Source organism: Propithecus coquereli, unplaced genomic scaffold (genome assembly GCF_000956105.1).
Source record: "Propithecus coquereli isolate 6110/MARCELLA unplaced genomic scaffold, Pcoq_1.0 Scaffold583, whole genome shotgun sequence".
Classification (NCBI taxonomy): domain Eukaryota; kingdom Metazoa; phylum Chordata; class Mammalia; order Primates; family Indriidae; genus Propithecus; species Propithecus coquereli.
The window spans coordinates 1,081,596-1,104,804 of NW_012151763.1; the positions used below are offsets into that span (position 1 = coordinate 1,081,596).

Consider the following 23,209-nt stretch of genomic DNA (forward strand, 5'->3'; position numbering starts at 1 on the left):
TATTATCCCAGGTTCTAAGTAGAGTGTTATATATTACAGTACTCAAGGGAAAATGGGGTTGCTATTTTGATGACTTTGCAGGGAATTTCATTCTAATAGAATGTTTTAAAAATCCTATTTGCCATCTTATCAATAGAAAAAACCTGTATTTAAATATTAATCCCCCAAATTAATAAGACAAAGCATATTCTCACCCTTTGACTATTATAAGAACAGAAGGCTTGGGAACAACTCACCAAGCATAATTCTCAAATTTTACATATGTATATTTGTTGGAATTAGCATGAGGCCAAAGATGGTGGCCCCTAGAACAACATTGTAGCACAATTTTTAACCAAATTATCTTCTTAGAAATGCTGATGTCACAGAGTCATATTCCATTTTCTCAGTAACAGACCTGAATTGATGTAAAGGGAATCTGCTGTGGTAGCATAAAGACTCGCTATCCTGTCTTGCACAGGTTACCTTTCACCTGCAGTCAATGACCATAATACAACTGTATTTCTGTCCCAAAAAAAGTAGTTACAACCCCTACAAATTTGGCTATATCAGCTGCGCACATGGGGATTTCTGCTTGCCAGTGGCAACTTCCAAACTGTGGGTAAGAGTCCCAGAGGTCTTGTCTAGCAACAAGGGAGAAGGTAGCACTGAATATGTGAATTGTTACCCTGCAGGCCTCATACCAGCCCTTGCTGACCATTTAGTGTCTTTTAGTAAAACAAAAAAGCGACAGAACTATACTGCCACAGAGCCTCTCTCTCTTTCTCCTCCTCACTTTCATCTACTAGGTTTAAAGACAGTGGTTTTTTGAAGTCAGGAATGATGTGTGTTGTTTGTTTAGAAATGCCTAGTGGGAATGATGCCATGCTAAACCAGCCCTTCAGAGTCATTGCAACAGGGATATGTTTACTTCGGCTCTTACCGTAGCAGGGCTTGGAGCAGCACCATATGACCCAGTTGTTAAATGAGCTGAGGGTCTGGCTGGGAGACTCTTACGCCACAAGGATCTTTCCCAGGTACCCTTCCCTGACCAGTCAAACTCTGAGGAGACCAGGAGGAACTTACCAGTTAGTATATGTTCCTATTTCTGTTACAGGTTTGGTGATCTGCCACCTGTGAGTCATTTGCCTTTTCTGCTTCAATTTTCTTGTTGGCAAGAAATAATTGTTTTTAATTGTATCTTAATCAGATGGCAAAAAGAAGTTGCTTGAATCAATTGTGCTTTGGCACATTAAAAGTAATTATTTGAATCACCGATAGATCAGAATAAATATTTATTTAGAGATGGTTAAATTTCTGGCCAAGAAGTTAAGAGAATGATGCTTATAGAGTTTTCATCTGACCTGTGGCTGTTAGCAAGAAGGTTCCTCCCAGGTCCTTGAGCCCTGAGGGTCCTCAGTTATCCAGTGTTGCACTTGTGGCTGGTTGTAAAACCTTTTAATGTATATCATCCCTTTGAAAGGATCTTCCCTTCATTTGACTGTTGGTTTGCATCATGAACCAACAACTACTATCACAATACTCTTGGGATGTGGTGTGAATTAGTTGTTGGACTTTATTCAGTTACACGGTTTAAAAAAAAAACAACAACAACAAAAAATGAAAGCACAGAATCGAGGAGCTGGCAAGGCCTAGTAGATGCCATCTGTATACAGAGTGATCAATCTCAGGTCAGTCATTAGCAGTCTTAGAGTCTAGTTTCTCATACTTTCTTTGCTGCCATTTGCACTTTGGGATATTTTGTACATGGCCCAGCCTTTGCTGGTCCCTCAGACCAAAGACTTAGGAAGCTTTAAGAATACTCTTGAAATAAGAAATGAAAAAGCAGTTTGAAAAATATGAAGATTGTGATATCCAAGAGTGCAGGTACTAGATCTGTGTCACTCCCAAGGTCCAGCACAGTGCTCATTTTCTGAAATGAGAATGGAAGGTACAGCGCAGGGTACAACGTTTTCAATGTGTAGCCATCACTGACAGCATCTTGACTTTTTTTTTTCCAAGAGACAACCTTAAAAATTCATCTTGAAAATAAGATAGAATGTTATATTTTTATTTTTATATATATAATACAAATATTATATATTCAATACAAATTGACTTTTAAAGGAGCTTAATTGGTTTGGATTGGATTTAAAAGATAGTTTTCCTGCTTATGGGAGAGAGATGTATTAAAAAATACCTTTAAAACCTGGTTTTGACCACTAAATTTTAGTTCCTGAAAGTATAGTTACTACTAATATGGGGCACCTTAATGTGATTTACATAGAACTCTATGAAAGTAAAATTGTATAGTAAAAATATATTACTTACATTACTCGCATGAGAGCTTAGAATGCCAGTCATTTAGACAGAAAGCTGCTGTATTTTAATGACATGTTTGACAATGTTGAGATTATATTTGATAGCAGGTATTCTTTTGAAAAGTTGGGTGAATAAAATACTGTTTTATAATTAAATACCTCAGAAACCAGTGAAAGTAGATAGACACAGCAGATGATGTGCAGCACAAGGCTTGATTTTTTTTTCTTTTTATAAAGTGAATTTTAGTTCTGTCATCTCTTTAGCACTCGTTGCTTTATTTTGTCTTTGCACTGATGGCTATGATGGGAATATTTGCAGGTGTTCTTAAACTGGATATTTCAAATTATATAAAACAAAGCAATTTTCTTAGTAATCTAGATTCATTGCCCTTTTAGGTAAGTGACTCTTCTCCCTTAATGAACGGAAGATTTCTTGCTAGTTAACATGACTTTATTTGAAGGCTGAATTGTCAAATTTCTCCTTTACCCCCTAGGACATGAGAAACCTGAGGTTCGCATTGAAACAGGAAGGCCACAGCAGAAGAGATATGTTTGAGATCCTCACGAGATACGCCTTTCCTCTGGCCCACAGTTTGGTAAATTCCAGCGCTCTCCTGGGTGTCAGAAGGTTCTCAAGTGCCTTCTTGGTGAAAATTGCCTACGGGCTGGAATCCTCTTTCTTTCACTCTGTGTTGTGTTTCCCAGTGTAATATGCATGCAGGGGTGTTTATCAACTATGATTTAATCATTTCCAGAGGAAATAGGTCTGTCCCCTGCCAGTCTGTGCAGGACGGTTTGCCCCACTTGGCAGAAACACCCTGCCTGGTGCCCCGGAGGCTTGTGGGAGCCCTGCATGAGTGAACCTGGGAGCTTCACCCGGGGCAACTTGTGCTCTTCCACCCCGAAGCGTGCCGTTAGTCTCGGCCAGCCCTCTTTACAATGTAGAAGGTAGTGAGGTTAGCTGCCTGCCGTGAGGCTGTGAGGTCACATCCCAGGGTCTGTTGCTCTCAACTTCAGAACTAATGAGAGATATGTGTGAGGCTTTTGTGGCTCCAGTTATGAATGAGAACGAACCCTCTGAGCCTAAATGCCATTTGAGCAAATACAGATGTGTTGTGTAGGTACTGCAGCCAGTAGCTGAGTAGAGGCAGGTTTATTTTTTAAAAGAGTGACCTTTCAAATATTATTTGATAGTGTTTATATATATTTGGCAGGGCTAACTTATTAATATTATTCACTTAATGAGTTACAATCTATGACTTAGTCCATGAGGTGGCTCAGTATTATGTGTACCTAAAATTTTTCCTTCCTCTTCACCAAACTATTGGAATATCCTTAACCGTGTGACTGAAATAAGCCTTTTCGTGAGTCTCACCCTTGACAGTCTTTCTTTATATCCTCTCTTGTTCTTACCCTCTTCTTTTCTGTCATGCTTTGCTCGCATATTCTTACCCCTCTCCTCTTCTGGTTGATCCTAAACAAACTTGGAGGTGAGTGTCTACTAAGGGGAGAGCGAGGAAATAATTCTTTTTAAAAATACTGTGTAAATGCCTTTATTTTATTGTAGGATAGTTATATTGCAGGCTAAACTGAAAGCGATGAAAGGCATCCTTGAGTAGAGGAGTCATGTGTTGATCACAGATAAAAATGTAACGCTTGGAAACAAATGCACTGATATCATTGAATCCATTTTCAGCCTTTTCTAAGTTTCTGATTAAATATGTGATTTTTAAAATCTATTTTAAATGTTTTTAACTCTATTAGGTTAAAAAGAGTTTTATGGGAACATATCTTCTAAGTTATTATGAAAGTGAGACTGTGAGTCTATTTTGTGAAAGTTCAGTTAGGAAATGTGTTCTGTCTTGGTTTACGCATATCTGGCCCTAAATTATCAGAAATTTACAGAGGGGCAGGTTTGAAGGAGCTGAAGCCCTAATCCATCTCCTGCAAGATCTTGCTCTATTAGCCATCCCCTTTCTCTGGCATCTTCCTTCTCTTCTAAGAAAAGCCAAATGTTGCACCAACTTTCTCCTTAAACTACTATCCCATCTCTCACTTCATTGCCAATGTCTGGAAGGAATATTCTAGCCTATCCTCATCTCCAGCCCATTCATTCCTCTAGCCCATTCCAGTATGGAGCTCATGACCTCTTACTGGCCAAATCTAGTGGCTCATTTTCATCTTCAGTCTGTTTGCTCTCTCCCCAGCATTCAACATTTTGACCACCTTCTACTCAAAAGTCTTGGTTCCTGTGTTCCTGTACCATCTTGACTGTTCCTCCCAGTCTCCACTGCCTCTGTCTTTTCCTTAAATATAAACATCTTGTCAGTGTTCCACTCTTCAGCCGTATTCTCTTCCCACCTGACTCACTTTGCCTTGGTGATTTCATTTAGTCCCATGACCTAAGTTGTCACTGCTGTGTACATGACTTGTAAATCTAGCCCTGCTATTATCCTTGCGTGAGTCTGAGTCTAACCCTCAAACACCTTCCTCTGAAAGTCTGTGAGAATCACAAACTCATTGTCATCCTAACCTCTTTGCAGTTCACAAAACCTACCGTTTGTCCTATATGTCCTGCAAGTTTGAGGATCCTCAGTTGTTCAGGTTCGATAACTTGAAGGTGACTTTTTATTCTCCCCCTGCCTTGCCTCCCATAGGCACATCAGTTCTGAATCTTGTAGGTTCTGCTTACTAGTAACACTTAGCTATTTCTTCCCATTTCTACTTGTGCTTCCTACTTTGAGCCTTGCTTCCAAACTGGCTTCCCTTCTTTTGGTTTCCTCCCCTTCTAACTTCTCCTACACAATGTGGCCAGTTGTTTTTTGTTTGTTTTGTTTTTAATTTACGTAGGATCATGTCACTGTATCATCCCCACACCCCCGCAAAAAAAACCCAGAAACCCAGTGACTCTTCATGGCTATGCTGTACATGGCAGCCGCACAGGACAGCCGCGTGGTCCTCTGACGTGCATTGTGCTGTCTCTGTTTGGAGTTTGCTGTCCCCTTTGCCTGCACTTCCACCCTACCACCCTGTCTCTTTAACGCCCATCCTCCATACCCTCAGCGTTCAACATCTTGATCCATCCTAGGTCCTTTGCCTTGCCTCGTGCGCGCCCCAGTGAGAGTTCATCCTACCTCTCACTAGTCAGACTTTGTGTGTCCCTCTATTAGAGCACTTATCTCAGTCCACCTTATGTAATAATGTCATAATTGCCTGCCACACCCCTCCCCAGCCTGATACATTATGAGTTTATTAAGGCAGGGATCAGCCTTTATTTCTCTCTCTGGCCTCAGCATGATGACTTATGCATGGGAGTTTTATAATGATGGCTTTTTTATTGAACTCAGGTTTAGTAGAAAGTGAAGGAAAAAAATCACTATATGGAAACAAACAGATGGATATTTCCGAACATTGTGAATGTAGCACCAGTACCAAGAATTCTTTGTTGCTCTCACTGGAGTCATCCACAGAGAGCTTGACTTCTCAAGTCTGTGGTACTTAGCCATATTTTTCCTATCTGCTGGGAATCCCTGATTCTTCCTTTGGGACGTCAATAAAGTAACAAAGTAGAGAAAACATGTGAACTGAATTGCTCATACAAAGTTTTGGAAAATGCCATTCTCTTAAGTTTTAACCACTAAAAGTCATCCTTAAAAAAAGTTTCAGTCAGTCACCAAGACAATACAAGATAGAGATCAAAACACTGCTTTTGGAAGATCAGTCCCTGATACTAAAGCCAGCTTGTGCAACTATTTCATCAGTCAAGTTCATTTCAGAGTCCCTGTAGAAGAAAAGGTTTGGGGCTTGAGTGATGAGAAGGGTGGGCACTGTTGATAGAGTAGAGAAGTCAGAAAAGGATTTCATTTGCAGAAACAGGTGGAAGAAAGGGGAAGGAGGAGGAGGCCTGCAGGCCTGCCCCTCAGAAAAGAGTCTAGAGATGTAGATTTGGAATAGTGGTTCTTAAGTTGTTTGGAGTTATGGACTCCTTTGATAATGTGGTGTAAATTATAGTTTCTCTTCCCTTGAAAAATGTACTTATGTACAGAATTTTACATACAATTTTAGAGACTCCTGGCCCTCTGAAGCTCCTCTGTGGGTCCCCAGCTAGGTAACCGTGGTATGTAATAGAGGAGTTCAAAACCAGAACCCTGGAAAAGACAAGCTTGTAGGGAGTAAAGATGGGAAAGGAACCAGCAAAGTGAATGGTTAGAGGGGTGAAGGAAGAACCTGGAGTGTGTGGTTTGTGGAGAGAGCGGTTTAACAGGATGGTCATGGGTGTCACATGCTGGGAGGGCCGGAGAGAGGGATTAAGAGCTCCATGTGAATGTAACTCCCTAACTGTGACCTGCTTGAGGCTGGGAGTTCCATTTATTATCTTTGTATCCCCAGTGCCTAATCCAGTGCCTGGCATGCATTCGTTGAACTTTGATGAATCCAGGAAAATGATCTCAGGGTGGAGGCGATAGAAGCCCATTTACAGGAGTTTAAAGGGAGAGTAGATGTTTTTTTAAAAAGAAGTAGGAGTAGCAGGAATGTTAAGGGAAGGTTTTTTTTTCCCTTAGAATTCAAGAAAGGTGAATAAATATATTTATGGACGGGGGAAGGAAGTCTTGCTCTTTTCAAGGGAAGAGAGAAGGGATCTTTTTCTAGAGCAGGATCCTGGAGAAGGCAGGGGGGGATGGGCTGAAGCCCAGTTTGTGGGGCAGTTTTGGAAAGAAGGGACCATTATTCCTCTGAGACAGGAGGGGAAGAAAAGTTTCCAAACTGCCACAGTGAGGAATGTGGGAGTGTGCCAAAAAAAGATTTCCTGGGTGCGTAACCTAAGCCTGATTGCATTGAACAATACAAAGGCCCCCTGCTTGAAAAGATCACTTTGTTAATATTATTGGGACTGTTCAGCCAGCTGCAGATTATCTCAGTAATTTTTATTGGCATTTGAAGTCAGAAGTGAACTTGCTGTTGCATCTATGAAATGGTGTCTGTAGGCCAAGTGAGCTGGGTCCCAAATCCGGCCAGGGGATGAATAGACCATGAGTGGGCTTTTTTATTTCAGACCACCCCTTTGGCTCTCTCTGGCCTCCTTTCCCATTAGTACTTTCACCACTCTGTCTTCAAGTCAGGACTTATACTTCAAATCGAACTTGAGCTGTTTAGCAATACAGAGTTCACCTCAAACCATTAACCTGACTGTTTCTGTATTATGGCAATCTGGTAAGACATGCATGTTTTTTACATAACATTTTCTATTTGGGCCAAAGCATTTATTTTCTTGTTTTATCTTTGCTTTTCAAATGCTAGAAATTGTACTGAATTCTTGTAAATTGCGTGTAACTTGATACTAGTTCAACATAAATGCTACATTTATATATATTTTGTACAATAAGGAAATGCATTCTCTGTAGAGAATTTTAATACAGTAATAAAACCTACTAAAAGTAGCCCTACTTTCAATTATCACCATACTTTGGCAATTTTAAACAATATGGTAATATAATATTTCAAAATACTCTCCTCTAAAAATATTTTTGTTCTAAATGCTAATCAATATCTGAGATTATAATTGCTTCTATTATTGTCACTCTGTAGTTTAGTGCATGCCTGAAGAATTTTTGATATTACAAGTTATTTGAACTTTTTTTGAGTTGTAATAATGTATTTGGAATTGGAAAATTAAAAAAAAAGAAAGGCTCCAATGCTTCTGATACTATTGCAATTTTTTAAAGGCAGAACTCAACATTATGTACATGTGAAGGTAGTGTGACAGTGCTACAGAAAGATAAAGAGTTTGATTGTTGGGGTGATACGTTCAATGGCAAAGATCTTTCATTGATTTCCTTTATTGTTTGTTCATTTTTAACTCAAATGGGATAATCAGAGATAATATAAATTTTAGATAAGAGGTTTTTTTTTATTTCAGCATATTATGGGTTTTTAAAAAATCAATTTACTAGGTTTCAACCAACATTTTAAAATGGAATAGAAAATACTAAGCATAACATATAACATGGATAAGTATGGGTTCACGAAACATTTCTTTCAGATGTGTGTATACTGGGTCATGGTGTTGAAGTGCATTGCTTACCATTAATCATGGTCAAGAAAGTTTGAAAAATACCATTTTAGATAATGGTAGAATAAAATTAAGTTATTGTAGGTATTAATAAAGTCACTTAAATCTATCTTACAGCTATGGGCATACATGGGTTTTCTTGAATTTTAAGCAAAGGTTTTGAGTTTATGAATAAACTCACGAGATGTAGACTCACATGAGGGAAGTCTGGAGCTAGAAGAAATAAAGCACAAGACCTGGGTGCCAGAGTCACAGCAGCAACTGATCAGGAGACCCAGTGAAGGGACTTGTTTGCAGAGCCTATTGGTCGTGTGGTTACAAGCACATGCCATGGTCTCCAACAGCCCATATCTGAATCTGGCTCAGGCACTTACCTGCTTGGCGACCTTGGAAATCACATAATATTTACGTGCTTCAGTGTTCTCATCTGTAATGGCAATAATAGCAATTCACACCCTGTAGGGTTTTTGTTGGAATTAAATGCAAAGTGCTTGCAACGCTGCTTAGCACACAATAGGTGCCCAATAAACGTCGGCTGTTCTGTTCTTAGTGCCGTTTTCCCAGCAGGTGTACGGAATAAGAATGATTACCCCAACACACTTTTGCTCGAGACTGTTAATAAAGTAATTGTGATAATATGTGGGACACTTTAAGCTCTTTAAAAGAAAGATGCTATATAAAGAATAGTATTATTAACAAACCATTGGTTGTACCTTGATAAAGGATTTGTTGAAAGTCATACATTTCAGAGTATTAAATCCACAAAGCATCTGAACTAAAAATCTGAGGTGTGAGAGGCAGTGATAGGTAATGAACAGAATTCTTTAGCAATTGTTTTCCATTTTTTTCTTTTCATCTTTTGACCCTGCTCAGGCTTACTGCTTTCAGGGGACCATGGCTCATTCAAGTTTGTGTTTCTGCCCTTTCCATTTTTCTTTAACATTCTGCATTAAGCTCTTTAGTGTCACATCTTGTTCTTCTGTGAGCTGATTAGCAGTCTTATAGTTGCAGAGTTTTTTTTGTTGAGGGGGAATTTGACCTTATGGCAGTTGAAACAGGCACAGGTAAAGGGACTTGCTCTTGCCCTCACTAATTTCAGGAGAGAAGCAACTGGGTTGCACGGCCTTTGCTGTGGAGACCAGCAGCCTCCCATGGCCTGATGGCTTTATGTTGTGTCCAAAGGATGGAAGCAATGTCTTTGAGACAGCAGTGCCTTTGAGAGCAGGGTCCATCAGCATTTGCAAGCATTTGTTACTGCTGCTTCAGTTTCCATAGTGTTTGCTGCTTATTTCTTGTCACCTAGCTTTGGTAAACTACATCACCAAAACACACTTAAGCACTTCACAATTTCTACCTCATGTCCTTTCCTCCTCTACCAATTGTGCTCACTTGTAAAAAGAATTCCGTAAAAGTTAGTACCGTGGGTTATGGGTGTATACATCTTTTTTGGTCATTTGAATGAGAGGTATAAATGATCCTAGTAATAGAGAATTAACATAGGATGTTTTATTTTGTACCTATTGTTTTTCAGCTCAGAAACAAGGAAAATTATTTATAAATTGCTTTGAAATTTTAAACTAGGCTGAAATTTAGTGGACCGTTACTTTCAAGGCTGATTACAGAGTTAATAGACAAAAGGAAAGTACTCCTTTCAGCTGGGGATTGAATTGAGAAGCACATGAACAGCCCCACACACAACCATACCACCCCACACACATACACACTTGCTATCAGCCTAGATGTGGCCTTAGGACTAAAAGTTATGTCTTAGTTTTCTATTTTCTTTTTGGCCAGGATTTTTTTTTTCTTGAATAAACAGTAAACTTGGCTAATTAAGGGACTAATCGTGCTTCTAAATCTCCTTCCTTCTGCCTCCTCCAAGACTTGGCCCACTATTCTCTTGATCTCTCCCCCTCCACTGCCTTCTCCCTCTCAGCCTCTCAGTACAGTTCTCCCCACTACCCACCTCCTGAAGCTGTCGTTCCACTCAGACTCCCCCCAGCATTGCCATGGCTGTGTTCAGAAGCATAGAATTCTCTGCCCACCTACACATCCTCAGCATCCACTCCATAACTCAGCGTGACCAGACTTCTAGGCCTCCTACTCAAGTGGAACTATTCTTATGAAAGTGACTCAAGACTTTACAAGTTAGAAAATGTGGTAGTCTATTAGATCTTACCCTCTTCAACAGTACCATCATTTGACTCTTAACCACCCCATTCTTTCTAAGTTGTGGTTTTTAAGTATTGAGTAGATACAAAAGGATATTCATAAAATATACGTAAAAGACAAAAAATACTGATCAATGGAACAAGCCTTTGTCTCCTAAGATGCAAGCTGGGTATTGTCTTCAGTTTTATCTTCTACTTCATCTGGGCCTGATCTGCTGACTTTGTATTTACATAATTATATTATCCAATTATAGAAGTTCTATTTGATTCTTTTTCAGATCTGTTTGGTCTTTATTTATAATCTCTTCCTCTCTATTCAGATTTTCCACCCCCTCTTTTACTTCTCAAAGCACATCAAATATAATTTATAGTATGTGTCTCATCATTACGGTACCCAAAGCCTTTATGGCCTCTTTCCACCACAGGTGTGTATGGTTTTGCTGGCTCCTGGTGCCTAGTTTCCTGGTGCATTTGGTGATTATTGCCTGTGAACTCCTGCTCCTTAGAACTTTATCTATGGGAATACCCTGAGGCCAGGATTGAAGGCAGTTTTACCAAAAGAGGATTTGTATTTTCTTCTGCCAGGCATCTTGAGGTGCTCCTGATTTGGAATGGCTATAAATTGAATTCTCCAGTTGATACTTTTGGGACCATCAAGTTTTGTGAGTTTTGGCTAACAGACTCCTTAAGGGCTGACTTGTGGCTACAGATTTCCAGTGGGGGACAGTAGTAGAGATTTTTTCCCTCCCTTGCTCAACACCAGTAATCTGAACAGGTAAGTTCTCATGGAGTCCCCAGGCGGTTGTTTCCCATTCATCTCTCCCCTGAGCTGTAGCACTTGAGGAGGTTTCCAATTTGACTCCCCATCTTGGGTGGGCCCAGATCTTTGGGTCCTATCTCCTGTACCCCAAGAGGCCATGAAAGCCAGTTCTGTGAGTGCCCTGAAGGCGAAAGCCAGCATGTTCCTCTTGCTCTCTGCTCACCTGTTTGCAGTTTGTTTTTGGCTTCTGAGTATTTATTCCTCCCTCACAGGCTCATTAGTGCATTTAAAAAAATTTCTGCTGTGTCCAGCATTTTTAGATGTTTTCAGCAGAAGTCTCATTATAGCATGTAGACCATCACATTTCTAGACTCTTTTTTTGAAATTAAACTTTCCCTGTAGCTCCTGAGATCTAACTCTCTTGCTCCTTCTACGTCTCTCGATACTTTTCTGGTTCCTCTGCTCCTTCTACCATCTAAATATGGGTTTTCTAGAAAAGTCTGCCTCCTCCTCCTCCTTGCTCTATACTACCCCCTCAGCAATCTTTCTCATTCTCATGTCTACCAGCATTGCCTTTTGGAGTGTGACTTCCAAATGTATCGCTTCTTATTTTCCCTGTAGCTGCTATATAACTTAACCAACACCTAAAAATTTGTTTCAAGTGACTCTCATATCTCCCCAAAACCCGATCCTTTGCATTCCAGGTTACTCTTAATGGTATTGCCCTCCTCTTCATTCACATCTGAAATCAAGGCCATTGACGGTTTCCCTGTTCCTTCACATTTACTAAATCCAGGGGATTCTTCCTCCTTCCTCAATCTGAGTTAGTTAAGGTCTTCATCACCTCTCTTATAAACTGTTGGAACTATGCTTTAACTGGTTCTCTTACCTCCATTCTGCCTCCCATCCACCCCTACACGTGCCTTCTGTCAGATTAACCCCCCAGCCCCGACTGTCTCATTCCCTTGCCCCGGAAACTGCAGTGGCCCCACCCTCTCTGGGTGTGGAGGCACATCTCTGTGTCTTCCACAATGTAACCCCACCTCTTTCCACCTTTTCCACCCTCTATACTCAGTGAGGTGAGTATAGAGTGAGGTGTTTGCTGATGGCTGTATATTCTGAGTTTGGCCACCATTTGTGCCTTTTTGTTGTCATCATTATCATGTCCAAAGTCATCTTAACCTTCCAGGGTAGCTCAAATGCCATCAGCATCCCTCCAGGCCCATTTGTCCAGCAGTAACCAGCTACTTCCCCTTGCAGCTTTCCTCTTTATGTGACCTCTTTATGTAGTTGATCTCACCTCTCTCCTCTGGAGGATTTCTAACTCCTTAAAGACAGTGGCCATGTCTTACTCGTCTTTTTCTCCACCAATACTTTGTTCATAGTAGGCCCTCAGTAAATATTGATTGAGTGAATATACTAATGTAAATAGCGTGAATAAATAGTAAGCCGTAGAAACCAAGCCATCAATAAGAATATTCTGTTTAGAAAAAACATTTATTCAACAGGCATTTACTTTTAATTTCATTTTTAAATAGCTAATATATACCTATGATTGAAAATTTGGGAGGTATAAAAGGTTATACAGTAAAAATAACTCCCTCCCAGCACATTTCAGCCACCCTGTTCCCCTCCCCATGACATCCAGTGTTTTCAGGCTCTTACGTCTCCAGCCAGGAATAGTTTAGGCCTGCACAGGCAGCTTATTTACATTCCTTCCCCCTTGGACCCTCACGGTACTGTGCTGTACACACTGTCGTATACCTTACTTTTTTCATTCACCCATAAATACTGCCTAATGAATGGGCTTCTTCACTCTATTTATGTCTGTTCTATTGACCATGCTGTAATTTATTTATTCTGTCCTCTACTGATATTTAGATCATTTCCAATCTTTTGCAATTATATAAATACTGCAGTGAATCACCTTGCATATACATCATTTTGTACATGTTCAACTATATTATAGGCTCAATTCTTAGAAAGTAGAATTACTGGTATTGCCACATTCCCCTTTATAGAAGAGGTACTGGTTTTCACTCCCATGTGCTGCAAGTCAGAGTGCCTGTTTCCAGACATCCTCTCCAACTGTATTAATTTGCTAGGGCTGCTGTAACAACTTACCACAGACTTCGTGGCTTAAAAAACACAAGTCTGTCATATTACAGTTCTGCAGGTCAGAAATCCAAAATGGATCTTACTGGGCTAAAATCAAGGTGTCAGCAGGTTTGTGTTCCTTCTGGAGGCTCTAGGGGAGAATCCTTTCCTTGCCTTCTAGCTTCTGAAGTCCACCACAGCCCCAGAACCAACAGTGGGTCGAGACCTTCTCATACCTATCACTTCCATCATCATTTCTCCTCCTCTGACTCTTCTACCTCCCTCTTCCACTCTGAGGGCCCTTGTGATTATATTAGGCACACCCAGATAATCCAGGATAATCTCCCTATCTTAAGGTCAGCTGATTATCAATCTTAATTCCTTATTGCCATGTATGGTAACATAACCCAGGTTCCAGGGATTAAGACATGGACGTCTTTAGGAGGCCATTATTATGCTTACCATACCAACCCAGTATGTTTTCTAATTTTTTGATCTTTGCCAATCTAATAGGTGAAATGTATCTTCATAGTTTTATTTTCTGTTTATCTTACTTGAGTAAAATTGAATATCTTTAGATACGAGCTATTTGTATTTCTATTTCTCCATTCTCTGTATCCTCCTATTTTGGGGGGGGGTGGTCTTGATGGTTGTAGGTACTCTTTCTATAATAGCTATAGTGACATGTAATGAGTTGCAAATATTTTCCCCATATATCTTTTGAATTTCTTTGTGGTGGATTTTGCTATGGAGAACTTTTTATATTTATTTGGTGGTAGAATTCATTGAGAGTGTGTGTTGGGGGTCCCTAGGAACACCTCGAGGTGCAGTGATTCACTAGGAGGACTCAAAGGACTCAGCATATGGTACAATTTATTATAGCAAAAAGATGCAAAGCAAAATCAGCAAAGGGAAAAGGGACAAGCTTCCAGAATTTTCTTTCAGTGGAATCAAATAGGATGCACTTAATTCCTCCAGCAAGAGTTGTAACATCACATTTAAGATATTGACAACCAGGGAAACTCATTAGAGACTCAGTGTTCATGGTTTTTATTGGGGTCTGGTCATGTAGACACCCACTGCCTAGCATGTATCAAAGTTCCAGACTCCCAGAAAGAAAGCAGGAGTTCAGCATAAGCTACATTGTTTATATTAATACAAATGGTTCAGGCACAGTAAACCACTCTTTCCAGTCAGGGAATTCTGGAACCTCTCCTCAAATCCAGATTCCCAGGTGCCAGCCAAGGGCCAACAGTTTAAGTAGGCCTTTCTAAGGAGAGCAACATCAGTCCTGCAGTGTTAACTCTTTTCTGCATGCTTTTCAAAAACTTTTATAGTTTCTGGATTTTGTATCCCAGTTAGGAAAGTCTTCCCCCACTTAAGAGTTAGAAAAGAATTACTGCATGTTCCTGTAGTACTTTGGTTTCTTTTTTAAGATTTAAATACTTGATCAATTTGCAATTTACTTGGAGTTAAAGTATAAGATGTGGATCCAACTCCTTCTTCCCCTTTTGTTGCAACATCATTTGTTGACTAGTCTGCTGATTGTAATACCACCTTTATCTCACACTGAATTCCTCTGTATATTTGGTTTTATTTCTAAGTGTTTCTCTTCTTACATCAATCATTTTATTCATGCACCAGTAACGCTCTTTTAACTATTGAAGCTGGTCCCACCTTGGCCTCCCAAAGTGCTAGGATTATAGGCATGAGCCACCATGCCCAGCCTCATTTCTGGGGATTTTTGCTAGTCACCTCAGTCTGTGATGATGAGGACTTGAAATGGGGCAGTGGAGAGGGACAGGAGAGAATGGATTTGAGAAAGATTTAGATGGTAAGATCAGCAGAATTTGGTGATTGACTGAATGTAGTTATGAGGAGTGATGGGGATGAGGAAAGAATCCAGCCTGCATAACCAGGCCGACGGTGAAGTCAGTGGTTGAGGTGAGGGATAGAGGAGAGTGAGGAAGAGGCTGAATCGCAGGTGACTATGGGACAACCAGGTATAGATATCTGGGAGGCAGGTGACCTCAGAGACCCAAAGCTCTGGCCTGGGGAAAGGTTTATTTGGTAGGCCTGGAGGTGATCATTGGCATTTTCATAGATGTGGCCAAAATTGCCGGGAGAGAGAATTACAGTGAGAGGAGGTATAGCATATGAACCCTGGGAAATGTCAGCCTTAAATGATTATGATTGTGGACAAGTTGTAAAGAATGTTCTTTTTCAAAATGCTTTCAAATAACATTTGAAATTTACTTTTACGGCCCTTTCCTGAATAAATAAATATGTACGTTTATATGTGAAAGTAACCATAACCCAAGAATATCAAGCCATTTCCCCCAGGGTTGTGGATTTAGTTATTGGTAGAAATAGGATTAGGAGAGTTATTTACGCAAACAGAAGTATAAATGGTAATTTATGTGTTAGTTGCTTCTGACCTATGAAGTTTTTGTCAGGTTTTTGGAATAACTGCGTCAAAACTGACATAAATGAACTAACTGTGTAAAGTTGTGTGAAATACTTACCCTAACGCATTATCTAGCATTAAGTTGTTAGAATTATAAGCTTTGCTAAATTTCAGTACTTCCTATGGTTCTTTAAAATTTCAGGCTTTTCTTCCCAACTTTAATGAAAGCATTTTTTCCTTGAATGAAGAGGTCTTATTTCTAAAGTATAACCTAAAAGATAAAAGTGAAGTAATTTTACATTGTCGCACCCTTAAATGATAGATGGAAGCTTTAAAAAAAGGAATCGTCAATTTGAGAAATAAAATTAGAAAAAAAATGATCACTTAAATTCCTATTCAAACATTGCAAAATTCAGTCCAAAAAGAAGCAGTTAGTGAGTGGTTCCCTAAAGTTTTAAGGTTAGGTATTTAGACTTAGGTTTGTGTTTGCTTCATTAAAAGAGCCTGATATTCCTGAAAATCATGTTCATCAGTGACTGTGTCATTGCATGGTGGTAACATCATTTGAAAGCACTTTTAACACATGAACTGTCATGTGAGTTGTATTTAACTCACGCTAGTTTTGAGCCCTGGTCCTTGTGAAGCATATGTAACTCCACGTCTTTTCACCTTGGGAGGTGCGAGAACCATTTTTCAAGTTGCATATAACTCACTTAAAACAATAAAAAATAAATTTTTCATTAAATTAGAAAGGACCATTTTGTTTTTGAAGTTTTTATTCTATTTTTGTAATAAAACACCTTGGCTCCAAAGAAATATTTTTTTCTAGTGTGTCAGTCAGTATGTTAAATGTACATAGCTTATCAATTTATTCTTCTGGTCGTGAGATGGAGAGGTCCTGAGGCAGTGAAGACAGGTCGTCTTCCTCAGAGGAAACTCAGGAATCAATCAATATTTATAGATTCTTTTAAATAAAAAAAAATCCAATCTAGATGTTTTAAGCAAATCAGTGTTTCTTTATATAGGTGCCGTTTAAAAATAATGGCTAATTAAATGAAAGCTAAAATCTGTCATCATTTCAGAGCCTTTCTCCCCACAAGACACAACAATGATAAATGTAGCTAAATTAAAATGACAAGTTATATTCCCTATGTCAGAGCTATTTTTATCCCTGGTGTGAAATCAGAGATTTTCGCCTCAACTTTGTCCTTTAACATTTTTCAAATGTTAACATTGTGCTATTTTTAATCTGGAAAAAAATGCATATTATTGCTTTTTTAAAGTCTCCATGTGCAGTATCTCTTGACTGACTGGAGTCTGAATTGACAAAATGCCCAAATACAATATAGAGCAAAATAAAGAAAGACCTGCTCACTTGAGGAAGGCAGGGGGTGGGCATTTGACAGTATATTTTCTGATGTCAGTTTCCTGGTTTTGATGTTGTACTCTAGTTATATAAAGTGTTATCATTGGGAGAGGCTGGGTGAAGATTCACTTCCTGTGAATCTATAATTATTTAAAAATAACTTTTAAGAAAAGGTAAAGCACTCCCTCAATAGCTTGACCACACAGAACCCTTATGTGAGATTCCTAAGGGTTCTGGTGTATTCCACGTGGCTCTTCTAGGACCAGGGAAGTGGGGACGTCACTCCTTTAGAGATTCTGGTTCATTAGGGAGTGAGGTGGGGCACAGGCATCAACTGACATTTGGAAAAGGCAGCCCAGCCCAGATTCCGAGGCAGGTCCCTGGATAAGCACCACGCCCTGGAAGAAAGCCATGTAGGGCTTACTGAAGCATCAACGCTTAGCAAAACACTGTCTCTCTTCTAAGACTTTGTTATATTGTGGCTGAATGGTTCTTGAGTTTTCCATAGGCAATGAAATGAAATCAGTGCTTGAACAGGTCCATGGAATGAACTTTATCATTACCCATTTAGCAAACAAGACTCCCTGCTTGATGGTTATAATGAAAAATACTATACAACCAGTTCTGTCCATGTGACTTCAGTTGCCCAAATTAAGCGTCAAAATTGACCCAAGATTATATTTAGGAATAATTACTGAAAATGTCAATGCACTAATATAGTACTAAAAACTCAAAGACTTAAAAGAATATTTTGTCTGGAAGAGAAATGACAGCTAAAAACTTCAAGACCCATTAACTTTAGGTTTTAACAATTTTCAGACAAGAGCTTTAATTAAGTTTGTAAGAAGTTACCCCTTGTAGGGAATTTTTAATAATGAGGTACAGATGAATGTGTTTTGATATCCTTACTTTAATGCTTAGTGTTTTTGTGTTTTGTAATAATCTATCTTTATGTTACTCTACTGAGAGCTTGTATTTTAAAATCCTTGTTTTTTTTCCTTATCTGAATCTTTAAGAAAAAAAAGGAAAACTGAAAATATCTGGAAAGTAAGTCCTGGTACACTCAACTTTAGAAAATGTCAGCATTGGCTCTTTTAGAATGCTTAGTTCAGTTGAGCCAAGCAGTTTGTGGGAAACTTAGTTTTGAAAGAAAAACACAACATTAGACACTAACTAGTAGTGCTTTTTAAAATGTTTTTCTGTAATTGTAAGCTAACTTACTAGGATGATGAAAATACTGGTTTAAAGCACCTGGTCTTTTCTACCCTAAGCTTCAGTGCAATATTAGATGTGTTGCTGTGTATTTCATGATGAGAAATATTTGGCTGTTACGTGAGTTATACATTTTCCTGAAATATTTGGGGTCCAAGCCTGGCTCTTAGCATCAAGAATAAACTGGGAGCTGTTTCTGTCACCAGGTTCTCACAGACATGTTTCAGGGTAAAGATTACCAGTTCATTGACTCATCTGGACATTATTCAGAATGTAAAATGTCATTATAGAAGTGATTTCATGGGAGGGGCCACCTGATGTGTAGTTACCATGGGGATATTGTCACATTCTCATACTAAAAAAAAATTGATGTTGCCTCTGTTTGAATTCTCTTAAACATATTAAGGAAGTTACAGAGGTAATTGTAATTTGGGCCATATAGCTTTCATCTTCTGAAAACAATTTTGTAAACTTATACTTAGTGATTTTCTTATAAGATACAAGAATGCTTGAAGCAAAAAAAAAAGGTGCTTTAATATTAGTGATTGAGAAATATTATAATTTAGGTTGAAAATGCTGCTCATAAGTTAAAGAATACTGATAACATTATTACGCATGATGATTTGTGTGGAGAGAGCTTTATCCGGGCCTTTGATTTAAGAATTTTTTTCTTTGTTTTTAAAAGGCTACCATATTCACTTGAACTTCATGGGAAAGATGCAAATAACTAAAAACAAGTAATCAAAAACCGTGTCGAGGTCAGGAACTTACTTCAAGAAAGGCAATTCTGGGTTTTTCTTCTATAATCAGTGACAGTATAGCCTTATGTCTCAAACCATCTGCCATCTCCAACTGTATCCACAGCACAGCGTTCAGCAATAATGAATATTTTCCTGTGCCAGGTACTGACCAGTGTAGTGTGAGATGTTCAAAGCAATGGTATATCACCAAGAGAATACTTAGGCATGTTCCATAGATTCTGTTTATAGATAAAGAAGTGCACAAAACATTTTAGTGCTGTTTTCACCAAAAGTCCCTTTGTTTTTGAGTTAAACTTCAGTTAACAGGAATCACTTATTTACCCCAGTAGTCCTGAATAATTAAGCATTGCCTGCGGATTCAGTGTCAGGCTAAAGTCTTAGTTAATTGGTTAGCTAGGTCAGTGCCATTACTAGCTTGGGGTCGGCATGCCATCCATCTGGAGTAAACAACACTTGGTCCTAGTGCTGCCAGAATTGAGACCTGTTGAGGGTACTGTGTGCTTAGGAAAGTTTGATAATCCCAAGAGTATGTTCTTGATCAGTTTTTACCTTAATCCTCTTGCCATTCAAATACAGAAAACTGCTGCTAAGTGATGCTTTTCCTGTAACACTCTGTAATGTAGGGGAGGGAACATTAGTATTCAAAGCAACAGGCTGATAACAGAGGGAAATAGGTGGGGAGGGAGATTCCTAGAGGAAAAGTGCCCAGACACAGCACCTCCAGAGAAAGTGGTTGTGCAGGGGCTGTGTGGGCTTCATGCTTTCATTCTGTCAACATATGTCACATGTGTTCTGCCTACCATGGACCAGATGCTGTTCTAATCGCTAGGAATAAAGGATGTGAACAAAGCAAGCATCTGCCTTCACAGAGCCCATGTTCTAGGGGAGGGGACAGGGGCTCCAACAGTAAACAAGTACATATATGTCAAATGGTCCTATGTGGTAGGAAGAAATAAAACAGGAAGAACAATAAGGGGTGCTGTTGTGGGGCATAGTATGTTGTTTTTCTGTAGAATATCAGGGAAGGCCTTATTGATTAAGGTTACATTTGATCAGAGTGAGAGAGAGGTGAGAGGAAGGCATGAGGGAAGAAGATTCCAGGCAGATGGAGTAGCAGGTGCAAAGGCCTGAGACTGATGTACACTTTAGGGAATGACACGTCCAATCCAGTGTGGCTGGAGTGGAGTGAGTGAGGCCAAGAGCAGAGGCAGCGTTGAGGAGGTGACCAGATGACAGACAGCCACGTCGGCCATTGGAAGGGTTTCCACCTTTACTTCCAGCCAGGTCGAAAGCCGTAGGAGACTTTGGGGTCCTAGAATGACTTGATCTGACCTATGTTGTTGTGCTACCATGACTCTGACTCTAGAGGTATAAAGATGAAAGCAGGGGTGCAGTTAGGTTATTGTAATATGCCAAGTGAGAGACAGTGGAGTCTTGGACCAGGGTGGTAGCCATGTGGTGACAAGGATGACTCCAAGGTTTTTGGCTCAGTCAACTAGAAGAATGGGGCTATTATTTATTGAAATGGGGAGACTGTGGGAGAGCAGACCTGGTTAGGGGTAGTCAAGTATTTGGCTTTGAATGTGTTAACTTCCAAGTTCTTCTGATGCCTCTTACATAGTCCGGGGTTGTAGAGTGGGCACTTAGACAACCAAGTCAGAAGTTCAGAGGAATGCTGGAGAGCAATAGATATTTAGTAGTCACTAGGGTATGGATGGTATTTACAGCCATGAAATTCATCAATAGTTCCTCGAGAACGAGCATAGATAGAGAAAACATGAGAGGTCCGAGTCCTGTCATTTCAGTGACCAGGGCATTGATTGAGAGTTCATAGACAGCACTTAATTAAGAGCTTCCCTAATGTCCTGTCTCTTTTTAAATAGAGAAACATATCATTGTTCCCTTTTAAAACAGTTGTAGTATTTAATAGTAATTCCTGAATTTTCTTTTTTCTTTTTTTTTTTTTTAAGTGGCTTTTACCTGATTGATGGCTAATACTGTTTAAAATTGATAGGCACTCTTTGGTACAAAGATCTGACTTTTTTTTTCTTTTTGTGGAGCATCATTTAAAAAAATTAAAAAGATGTTTGTAGCCATAGAAAATTGAGATCTCAAAAGTAATTGTTAGTCAAGATAGAAGATAGTGTAAGTCTGGTCTGGAATTTCCACTGTTCCTTTGTTATAAGTCTTGGTTTCAGTTGTCATTTCATGGTTTGCAAATCTAGTGGAATTTATTTCATGAGAAATCAAAGAATGTAGTAGGCTATTCCTTCACACTGAACTTTGAATTTTTTTTTTGCCTTTTCTAGCCATTATTTGCATTTTTAAATGAAGAAAAATTTAATGTGGATGGATGGACAGTTTATAATCCAGTTGAAGAATACAGAAGGCAGGTGAGTTGTTAGATATTGTTGTCTAGTATGTGGTAAATCTCCAACATGCATAGTGACAGTATGTCATCAGTCATGCTTTCTGAGAATCAACGACATCCTTGCTAAATATTTTTTTAATGGCAGTAATAGTACCCACATTTTGTACAATATAGCTCATTCTATCACCTATAACTTGTAAGCTCATTCCATAGCCATATGCAAGCTGCATTGAAGGCTGGATGACTGAGTTCTGTTTTCTTCCCTATATGAAGAACATCAGTTTTGTGTTGTTTGTGAAATGGTCAATAATTAGGGTCTAGAAAAGTCAAACCTCTTATACCTTACATTTTAGGGATTAATGTTGCTGTTTATTTGTATATTTGGAACCTTAACTATTACTGGCAGTTAGATTTAAATTATATTCATTTGGGTTTGCATATTCAAGTGAATTAGAATGCTTTTCCTATAATGATACATTTTCCAAGAAAACTTTGTACATTAAAATTGCCTTTACTGCTATCTTGTAAACTTCACCTACATGCATGTTTATTTGCTATAATAAAGACAAGAGGCTTGGTATAATGTTGCTATTCAGGGTCAAAAGTCTCTTGTAGCATTTTTATGAAGAAGATCTTGTGCATATTATGTAGCAGCAGCCACAATTTGACGTCTGGTATATCCAAATTCTATAGGACAGGTAGGAGTTCTGCGATGGAGTTTTTCTTTTCTTTTTTTGATGAACTTTTTCATAATTCTTGTTCTAGAAAGCTCTTTGGATAATTGGGAAATTTTGTTGAATAAGCTTTGAGAATGAAGTCAAACCCATTTGGTTTCTATGAAAAGGTAGTGAATATAAAATAAAATTTTGGAACCCTAGACTTGAGAAGAACTTTCTAGAACCTTCACCACCAAGAACCTGGGCTGATTTCCTTTTTTAGTCTTGGACAGTGGTTTGCCTACTCATGAGCTGATGTGATGCTCTGGAATCTTGGTGCAGTAGTTTAGCCCTAGAACATGTGTGAGGTAGTATATCCTGTTGCTTACATAAATCGGTTTAGACTGTTGAGCTTCCAAAGGCTGTGTACGCCTCATTTAATGACCTCTGTCCTGGACCAGACTAAGGTGGAAGGAGGACCATTAAAACATTTTGCATGTTTTGTAGACCTCTGTAACATTATATATTAAAATATTTTTACTTTATTTTTGTAGTGTTATTGATAATATAAAACTTTTTCTTTAGTTCAGAGTTTCTAGCTTGAAACAAAACAGTTCCTGTTTTTAAGATTGCATGCATATATGAACTGTTGAAGGTACTTTGTTCTAGACTGCCATTATATTCAATCTTTTTTTCTTATAACTTTCTGATGGGACTTATAACTCTCTAATTGGACTCAGCATCAGACTCAACATCTGTTTGGTCCGTGGTCTATAGGGCCAGACCTAAAGAAAAGGTACAATGTCTGTCCCCAAAGCAAACACCCACATAGCTCACCTTCATGTGTGTTTATTTGTGCATTTGTGAGTATGGGGAGAGAATATTTCACCACCTCTGGATCTAGTCCATACTAAATGCAATTTTGTGGGGAGATGATAGGATGGGAGGCATCTCCCTGTCACATTAGCAGTCTGCTTAAAATGCAAATGACTGTATTTCTCATACAACCTGTAGGGCTATCATCGATCCCAAAGAGCT

The 23,209-nt window shown here is 39.0% G+C and overlaps 1 protein-coding gene across 3 annotated transcripts in view; it reads left to right on the forward strand.

Moving 5' to 3' along the window:
- Positions 1-23,209, forward strand: part of MTM1 (myotubularin 1) — a 98,969-nt gene that overhangs the window by 42,129 nt on the left and 33,631 nt on the right. For all 3 annotated transcript variants that reach the window (XM_012658365.1, XM_012658367.1, XM_012658366.1), the window contains 2 exons: positions 2,795-2,896; positions 21,454-21,537. In XM_012658365.1, coding sequence (XP_012513819.1) covers positions 2,795-2,896; positions 21,454-21,537 — 186 coding nt within the window. The remainder of the gene's footprint in view (positions 1-2,794; positions 2,897-21,453; positions 21,538-23,209) is intronic.